This window comes from Balaenoptera borealis (assembly GCF_965194805.1).
Source record: "Balaenoptera borealis genome assembly, chromosome: 12".
Taxonomy (NCBI): domain Eukaryota; kingdom Metazoa; phylum Chordata; class Mammalia; order Artiodactyla; family Balaenopteridae; genus Balaenoptera; species Balaenoptera borealis.
This window is the reverse complement of record NC_138869.1, coordinates 44309361-44318933: the sequence shown is the minus strand read 5'-3', so window position 1 is coordinate 44318933 and position 9573 is coordinate 44309361. Positions and strand designations below refer to the sequence as shown.

General features: G+C 46.9%; 1 protein-coding gene across 7 annotated transcripts in view; it reads left to right on the top strand.

Annotated features, from left to right (window-relative positions):
• The first annotated feature begins 132 nt into the window (after positions 1 to 132).
• The window catches only part of DHX30 (DExH-box helicase 30), a 31123-nt gene continuing 21682 nt past the window's right edge, over positions 133 to 9573 (top strand). Inside the window, exons 1-5 of one of the 7 annotated variants that reach the window (XM_082347325.1) lie at positions 133 to 275; positions 2131 to 2225; positions 2904 to 3010; positions 4084 to 4138; positions 8735 to 8830. In XM_082347325.1, coding sequence (XP_082203451.1) covers positions 2986 to 3010; positions 4084 to 4138; positions 8735 to 8830 — 176 coding nt within the window. In that variant the 5' untranslated portion in view covers positions 133 to 275; positions 2131 to 2225; positions 2904 to 2985. Of the gene's footprint in view, positions 276 to 2043; positions 2226 to 2903; positions 3011 to 4083; positions 4139 to 8734; positions 8831 to 9573 lie in introns of those variants that run through there. The other 6 variants (XM_082347318.1, XM_082347319.1, XM_082347317.1 and 3 more) reach the window with 6 other exon arrangements.

The following is a 9573-nucleotide window of genomic DNA, read 5'->3' as shown; positions in this document are numbered from 1 at the left end:
CGCCGGTTGGCTGCTCGGCGGCGTGAGCCCTGGGCGGCCACTGCGGGCCCCACGCGAGGGACCACATCGAGACCCGCGGAGACACGGGGTCCAGCGCGGGAGGCGGGGCTGGGGCCGCGGGGCGGGGAGCGCCGCCGGCCGGCGGGACTTCCGCCACGGGACCCGGAAGGGGCCGCGCCGCCGCTGGTGGGAGTTGTAGTCCGGCCGTGGTTGGGGGGGGGGGCCCGCGGCTCATGCGCGGTGCACCGAGGCTTGTTTCACATCTGTAACAACAGGTGAATTGGGCTTTTGATTCTCCCTTTTCGTGCCCCATTGAGGAGCTTCCCGCGGCCGGGGGTGGTCAGCGCGAGGAGGGGTCCGGGTCCGACCGCCGGCTTGGCGGAGAGTGGGGCGGAGAAGCGGGCGGGCCGGAGGAGCAGGCCGGGCATCCGAGGCCTGCCCGGGAAGCCGGCCGGGCCGAGCCGTGAGCAACCAGGCCTCGGCCTGCCGTTGCCATGGAGCCGGGGCGGGGGCGGGGGCGGGGGCCAGACCGGTCCGCCAGGGCGGGCCTCGTAGCCAGGGGCACCGCGGGGGCCGCGGGAGAGGCCGCTTCATTGGCGCAACGACGCCTCCGCCTCAGGGGATGCTCTGTTTCCCGAGGCAGGGCCTGGAGGAAGCCCCCGGAGTGCCCTGGGACCTTTGTCTGCCCCCGTGCCGCCTGGACCGTTCGTCCACAAAGAGGCCTGGTGCATTCTGGACCCCCTGGTTTGCCCCCTTTTGCACCGACCTTGTCACTGGGGGAGGCCAAGGGGTGAGGTGTTCTTTGTTTGATGGTGGTGGCTTGCCCCATTTTCGCAGGGGAAGACCTAATGCATGTTGGGTCCTTTGTTTGCAGTGAACTGGAGTCCCAGGGGTCCTCAGAGCCCCTGAGCCAAGAGTATGGCGTTAGCATGCTGTCTAATTAGTCATCGTAGAGCAACACTGGTCACCTTAATTGTGATTTTGCAAGGCAGAGGTTGTCCACTTTGCAACCCCCATCCACAGGGGTTTGTCATACGCTGTAGCAAGTGGACTGCAGATGGCCACTTGCAGATTCTCAACCTGTTTTTGGTTGCAACGTACTGGCCAGAGCGAAATGAGACTTTGATAGTTTCCCTTGCAGTTTCTTTAAAGGCGGTAATCCCGCCGTCATTGTGGGTCTTGACTACATTTTATAATTTACACTTAAATTTTGGAGTCTTGGAGTTTCCAGGAGGGAGAATTTTTTTTCCTGATGTAGTATTTGGGATTTATATAGTGGTCTTTATTTATGTAGCTGTTTTAGGTGCAGGAAGTACATCCTTTGCTGCATTTTCTTCCTATGTAGGTTGTCCCTTTACCCAAAAGATACTTACTCTCAAAGTGTTTTAATTTATGGAATTGTAGTCCAGAGTTTATCAAAGTTCTTTCCTCTTCCAACCTTTGAAGATGTCAGTATAAAATATTATTTCAAAGAATGAATAGGCAACAGCATGATATCATGGAAATAAGTGGTATAGTATAAGCATGGAACACTTTGGAGCTCAGTACCTTAACTGCAGGTTTGCATTCTGCCCTGGGCAGTTATAGCATCTTGGGCAAGTTGTGTAAACTCCTCTGGGAAAATCTGCTTCAATTTCCTTCTCTGGGAAGGATATTTCCTACCTCACTGGGTAGTTGCATAGGTTAAGTGAGATGAAGTCTGTGGAAGTACTTTGTAAACTATAAAAATGGTACTTAGCATTTAATTTTGTTATTTTCCCAATCTGGAAGAGCTTCTTTATCTACCTTAGATAGATTCATATTATAGTCAGATGGGAGTAGAACTCAAAACTGAAGTAAGTTTTGCTCTGGGCTTGGAGAAAATGCTTTCGGGACTACACATCCCTCTTCACCATGACATATCTTTCTTGGTATCTTACAGGTGTGGATGTAGGGCAGCTCACAATTTGATGGGTATAGAGTGGGTCATGGCAGGTCCTGAAGTGAGGCCAAAGTGTACTGTGTGTGTTTCATGCCACTAACATAACTTGTCCTTGTTGTCAGAGTTAGTAGATGAATTTCAGTGGTCCGGAGCAACTGTCTTTCCCTGCCGGGGCCATCACTTTAGTGACCCAGCATTGTACTCCCCAGGAGGAGGCCCAGCCTCGTGATGAGGAATAGCAAAGAGAGAATTCAGCTCCAGTTCAAAAGCCCACAAAATCTGAGACTGTCACTGCTCTTGTAAGGTAAGTTGATTTATCCATGCACACAAAGCAGTGGTGGGTCTCATGCCCAGCCACACTGTAAAGCAAAAGGCATGTATTGAATCCATTTGTGACTGTCTTGGAAGAAGGGCATCATTTTAAGTTATACCCTCTCTCTGTCCTTGAATCATCTCATAGTGATTCTGTCTGGAGTTAGGTTTCATTATGCAAGAAATCTCGACATAATATTATTTAACTTATCTCTAGATTATTTTAGAGAAACTCTAAACCATAAAGGTTTCTAACATAACACTGTATTAACCAGGAAGGCGGTTTTCTTTTAGATCTCTTATGAAATTTTCTAGAGCTCTGTAAAATATCTCTAAAAGATCCTATCTTGAATCTCATAGTATATTTTTTAAGACTGATACATGAAAAGATAGTGTTATATGAGCCTTGGTTGGCGTGGAGAGGATCAGGGGCTTTTTAAAAAAGCAAAACCAAGAGTCTGTTTACGAGCAAATGAACTTAAAACTTCTTAGCAAGAAAGTATTGTTTCTTAAATAATAATCGCTTAGATGTTTTAGATTTTATAATATTCAGAGTTTCTTTAAAATTAGAATCTCAAATTACACCCCTTTTCTTTTAATTTGGTTAGAAGGAGTCTATAGAATGTAACTTATTAAAGTAAATTGTATTATTGTTGATATTGTATTGAAGTTTTCTCTCTGAGCTACCATATCCTATCGGCTGAAATTTCCGGCATCCCTGGGGGAGAGGAGGCCATCAGGGCAGACCTGCTATGGACCTGAAAGATTCGTCCCCAGGTCAGCCCTCCACCCCCACCTCCCCATGATTTGAGAATGAGAGGGAATAGCACTCAGGAAAAGGAGTGTAGGCCCCATTAGACTCCTAGTAATGTTGGACATCATCATGATTTGCTAAAATGTTGTGTAGATGTTTTTAAACTAATGCCACATAGGATTACTGCACCAACCCAAGAGTACTACAGTATTAGAAACATCTGTAGGGACTTCCCTGGTGGTCCAGTGGTTAAGACTCCGTGCTTCCACTGCAGGGAGCATGGGTTCAATCCTTGGTCGGGTAACTAAGGTCCTGCATGCTGCATGGGGCAGCCAAAACAAAACAAAACAAACAAACGAACAAAAAAATCTGTAAGTGTGAGTTGGAGTGTTTTTTAAAACAAAATTGTTAAACCAGAGGTGTTACTTATTTGTGTGTGTGTGTGTGTGTGTGTGTGTGTGTGTGTGTGTTTAAGTCTCTAGGTATATTCCTCACTTAAATGTACTAATGAGCAAAATGCAGCAAAATTTCTGGCCAACAGTTGAACCTTAACTTAATATTTGTTATTTCATAGAGACTCCGCCATGAAAAGCTTTTTATTTTGAATCACTCTACAGTTACTCTTTGATACTGTCAGTCAAGTCCCATTCCTAGGGGCCTGACTAGGTTTTATGAAAGCCCAGTACACCAGTTTGTCCATAAGGCAATCATCAGTCCCATTTCCTGACGCCACATGAAAAAAGGGGTCCATGTAGGATTTCATTTCTTCCTACACGTCCCAGGATAACTGCAAGTATTGTGATGAGGTGGAAATATATGTCTCTCACGATGAAATGCATCCCTTTCTGTTTAGCAGGGATCAGGGAGTTTAGGACAGAGAAAAGAAGAAAGCTCTCAATTAGAAACAAAGACATGTAATTACTTTGTAGTGGAGATGGCCCTTCCATCCTTAAGACTGGGAGCAGTTGGGGCTCATTAGTGAAGAGCTTCATTTTTCTTGTCTTCTGGACAGTGCTCTCTGTGTTATTGAAATCTTCTCTGTGGGTTCCTAGACCATGAATATTAACCATTGCCTCTCGGCCCTCCTTCTTCTTAGGATTCCAGCTTTCCCTCCTGGCCAGAAATGTTCAGCCTGGACTCATTCAGAAAAGGTAAGAATGTAATTGTGCTTGTGGCCTCAGGCCCTTCCTCCCTGTGACAGGCAGCTATGAAGGCTGTGAAAGTCCCTCACCAGTGTGTAGTCCTTGGACCCCCCGCTTTGGGTGGCTTTCCAAAGTCCTTTCTCAGCCTTCCTCTTGCATGGTGTTTTTAACCCTTGCCACCCCTTGTCTAGGCCTTTGTGTACATTTGCCACCCCTCTCCCTGAATACCCTCTCCTGCATATTCGCTGCTTATTGAAATCCTACTGTTTTTCTAGGCCAGTGTTTTACACCATTTCCTCCGTGAGCCATTCTTGATTCTGTCAACCAAAGACAATTTCTCTTCTCTCTGATTTCCTCAGCACCACATCTGTACTTTCTCGTGCTTAGTCTATCTGAATTACTCATTGCATCACTAGATTAGAAGCTCCCCGCAGCCGGGGCCTGTTGTGCTCTTTTATCATCCATGGTACCTGGCATAGCATTTTGTACACGATAGACCTCAGTAAAAGCCGGTGGAAATGGATTGAGTCATTGTTTTATATTAGTGGTTAGAGAAATTGTAGCAAGTCTTGAAATCAGTACCCTCCAGCAGCTGAGGTGAGAGGATTGCATAAGCAGTAGCAGAACTGAGCCATGGCAGGGCGAGAGGGTAGCATTCAAGGGCTGCTTACAGGAAGAGATATAGGTGGTGAAGACTTGAAGGGGCCAGATCCCAAGGGCATTGTATATCTTAGATAGGAGCAGGACTTTTCTTCTTTAAGGAAATAAAGAGTAAAAGGCCTGTGTCACCTGTATTGAAGCTGACTATGAGCCTCCTAAGCTGGGCATATTTTACAAATAAATGAGAACCACAACAGGCCATCCATAACTGCTGATGAAAAAGATCCTCCCTGTTGTGTCTCCTCTCCAACTTATGTTCGCAGAGGCCTGGAAAACCTTGGCCAGGTGGTGCCCTATGTAAGTAACCCACTGAATGGGGCCAGAAGGAGGCTGGATGTTCCAGGTCTCAGAGCAGCCTCTTCCTGTCTCCTTGTTTCTCTTCAGCCACTCGATCTGTTTACATAGTGCATGAAAAAATTAATCTGTCATCCTCGTTGTGTTGGTTAACTGTGTCTGAAAAGGGAAACATTGAACTTGAGATTAGTGTGGATAGCGCATTTTGAGCTGAAAATTAAGTACATTTAATTGCTTTGTGTTTATCTCCTCATCAGTGGGCTTTGTTGTCCACCCAGTTGTAAAAGGATGAAGACAGGTTCTCTCCTGGTGGGAGTGTCTAAATTAACAGTACTGATTTCGTAAAGGGATGGAGAGCCCAATAAAATCACGGTCCTCCTCCTCCTTGTGATAGGGAAATGGTACCAGATGAGAGAGTTTTCGGGACAAAATTCCTTTCTAGCATTTGTGATTTTGCTTTCTAGGCTGGAAATTGATTTGTTCAAGAGGTTTCCCTTCAGGGGTGACACTGCCAGCACTCAGCTTAGTGGGAGGCAGCAGGACCTCCCTGAGCCAAAGATGCAGACCCAGGTGCCTGGTTCACATCTCACTTCTGCCTCTCGCTGGCCAAGGAGGCTTGGGTGGTGACCGAGCCTCGCTGTGCCTCCTTCCTTACTATTTAAGTGGGCATAGGGTTGTTCCAAGGATCAGATGAGTTACTATGTGTAAAGAGCTTAGAACAGGGCCTGACACGTGGTAAATTCACAAATCCATGGTATTAAGTAGCTTCAGGACATAATAATCGGACAGAGTCTGATTTCGGACCTCGCTTTCCACACAGGTAAACGTTTTGTGTTTCTACCAAGAACCATTTTATGCTTGAAGGTCTCCGGGAAAACCATTAATCAGAAAGAGTTGCTGATTTGAATATTTTCCTTCAGGCAGAGCTGTCTTTTCGTGGCTCTGAGGCTGAATGCCTTCTCCTGTCTTATAAATGCTGGTCTCATTTGTGGTTTGCATCATGACCTTGGCAATTGGTCATGGGTGGCCTTGTGACACTTTATTGTTGTATAGGACTTCTTTATCTCTTATGGAGTTTTTATGTATTTCTTTGTTCCTCATGGTGAAATTATGAGCTCCCTAGGGCGTTGTGAATCTTGAGAGAAAATTTAACATGGTATAAAGCTTGATTCAGACTGGCTAGGGTTCGAATCGGGTCCCCACTAACACTAACAAGGTGTTAACTTACCTGTTTCCCAGTCCCTATCTTCAGGGGTATAGTGAAGTTTAGAGATGATATAGGAAAAGCACTTGGCTGTAGTCTGTCCCCAGCCCTTAGCCATGGGTTGGCAGGCCTTTAATAAATGAGAGTAGGTTGATCTATTTGGGGTACAGCCCTGTAGCCCATGTTTTTCTGGAGAGTGACAGCCTGGCCTCAACATGCAGTGTGCTGTGTGGCTGCAAAATTGAGCACCTGCTGTGTACAAGCCACTAGGGTGGAGATAGTTGTGTTTCAGAGATGCTTTCTGGCACTCAGGGCTTTACGATCTTAATGGAATGGGCCATTTGATGGTTCTGAAGGTAATGGCCCTAGCAATTCCCTGCAGCATTGTGGACTGTGGCCCACTGGGTCTTGGGGCTACCATCTTTCCTATTATGTAGTTAAACAGAGCTGCCAACGCCTCCCAACTAGAACACTTGTGTGCCTGGTAAGTAACCTGTTATTGCCTTCTCCAGCATCTTAACACAGGTTTCTTGTCTCTCAGCTGTAATGCCATCAGAATCAGGCCACAAAGAGTGAGCTGAGTCTTTTACAGTCAGCACAAAACTTTGAAAAATACTGTATCAACCACAAGAATGTGCAGTTTTCCTCCAGCTCCAGTGGTCAGAAGCGGGCTCAGTGATGTTGTTGTGGAATTGTAGCAACCTTCCCCCAGTTACTGAAAATGCTTAATGAAATAAAATAATCATCAAATCATTTATTCTCTTTTTTTTCAAGCCAGCATCCTTGGATATGAATGAAGACCTTCCTCAAACAGGAAAGGAGAGGTTGAGCTGGTCATTTACAACCTTAGCTTCAAGGCAGAGCTAGAATTAGTTCCAAGATAACCTTGATCTTAGGCACTTTGTTCCAGAAGCAACAACATTTCTGCTGTAACAGTATATATGTTTTCTGCAAAATCACACACCTGCAATGTTTTAAGAGGGCTTATGGGAAAAATAGAGTTGAGGCTGTACACCTGCAACTTTATGACCAGAAGATGACAAAAACAGTCATTGGTACCTGGGAAGGAGCTTTGGACCACCAAAGCAGGCAGCTCAGTGTGATGCTACAAATGTACGTTGAGCCTTCTAATGAGAATGGAGCTGGCAGTTGCTGAGACAGCGCAGGTGGAGGTGGAGCTCTGAGCCAGTGGGGCAGCCATTAACGAGTGTGTGCAGCTGGGAATGTGGGGGAAGGGGACCTGAGTGCAAGTACATGCTTTCCCCTAACATTTTATTATGAAAAAATTTCAGAAATAGTGAAATGTTGAAGAAGTTGTATAGTGACCACCCATGTATCTACCACCTCGATTCCCTACAGGCACTTGATTTTAATTTTTTAAAAATATAGCTGAAGGGGCTTTTTCTTTTCCTGCCAAAAATTATCATTCCACTCCTGCTTTTTAGTTCCCTTGCCTTAGAAAAATCAGATTTGAACCAAGGGTTCTTATGTTTACTGATATCATTCCCCCATTTACCAATTGTACATGAGCTAATTTGCATTATAGAAAGGGGCATCATTTTAGCACTACAGGCTGTGTGTGTAGAGTGTGTATGACTGTCTCTCCCTGCTCCTCTCCTGCCCCATTGATTATACCAAAACGTGTGGGGCAGAGAGAGCAGAGAGCTCTTGCACCTTTTCCCCCAGACCAGTGACTATCTGATGTTTTCACCATTTTGGTGCTTTTAAAGACCTTAAACCTTTCTTAGCCATACATTTCCACCTTCCCATGGAACACTCAGTGAGTGTCTTAATTTTAGTTCATGTATATCAAAATTTTGGAACTCCTTAAAAATGTACTTTACGTACCCACTGATGGGTAGTATTTAGTCTCCCAATGAATGGAAATATTTGGAATAGTAAATCATTAACTTTTAGAAAGAAGGAGAAGGCTGGTAAGGGTGGATCTGATATTGGCTCTTGGGGAGGACACCAGCAGTCAATTAGTCCCTATCTCACCAGTTCTTAGAGGGGGAGAATAATTTGAGATCTGGTGGCTTATCTGGGGAACCCATAGCAGATACAGGGGTAGCTTACGTAAGTGGAGGACAGATAAGTGGAAGAACCCCGGTGATGTGCATGGTACCATGAGACTGTAGAGAAGCACATGGGATGGGCGTTACACTCATGGAGGGTGGCTAAAAGAACAGGGAGAGTTTGAGGGCTTTTTTGAGAGCCAAGAAGGGATCTGTACGAGGCTGTCACGTATCACGTCTGTATAAGACAATGCCTTCTTTCTGTATGGCATTGGTGGCACTGTTTCTCAGAACCTGTGACTGGCTCCAGATACGGTCCAGCAGCTCTGCTGCCCAGAGCTCCTCACGGGTGCTCTGGGGTGAGTCAGTCCAGGGGTCTGTAACTGTGAGGGGTGAGAACATGTCACCCTGATGCCCTTTCTCTTTCCCCAGATCGGGCCCAGCACAGGCAGCGTCAGTGCAAACTTCCCCCACCCCGTCTTCCACCCATGTGTGTCAACCCTGCCCCTGGAGGGACCATTTCTCGAGGTAAGGGAGGAGCCATGCCTCCAGCACCAGGTTGGTCCAGGGACTGTGGGGAGGCGGGTGGCAGCAGGACCCCGGGTGCCAGGGCCATAGGCCTCTGGAAAGTGAGTGAGGAGGAGTGGGGTTAGCAGAGCTCTCGGAGCCCTCAGGGAGACATCATTTGGAAAGGTCTGGGTTATTTCATGATGCTTGGCCACTTGGCTTAGACCCTACAGTCTCATCGGGCCTCCTGGTGTGACCAGGAATAAAGCCTAGGCTCATTCTGCGTGTCTGGCACCAGTGTGGAGAATCAGAGGGCTTGGACCTTCTAGGCAGTCTCTGGCTCAGGTGCCTCAGAAAGTTCAGGGCGCTTGTAGCAGGGCCAGAACAGAGAGCCTGACTCAGCCTAGTGCCCTCCATCTTGGAGGCTTTGGGGATGCCCGACAAATCACTTCCCTATCTCCCGCAGCACCTCAAAGCACTTTACTGACATTAGAATCTGTCTCTCAGTCCATTTGGCAAGGTAGGCTCTCCTTTTGATTGGGGAGAATGTCAGAGCTCCCCGACAGGTGACAGCTGACCTCAGATCCCACTGGTACCCAGGGATGGGGCCAGTAATAGGACCCAGGGAAGCATCTTTGCCCGTGAGTTTCTCTTCTCTTCCCTCAGACTTAGATCTTTTCCAGGTCTGCTAAGACCAGTGCTCCTGGTGGCCTCTTCCTTGTCCTGACAGCTGCTCTTCCCAACTCCATTGGCCACCTGTTCAC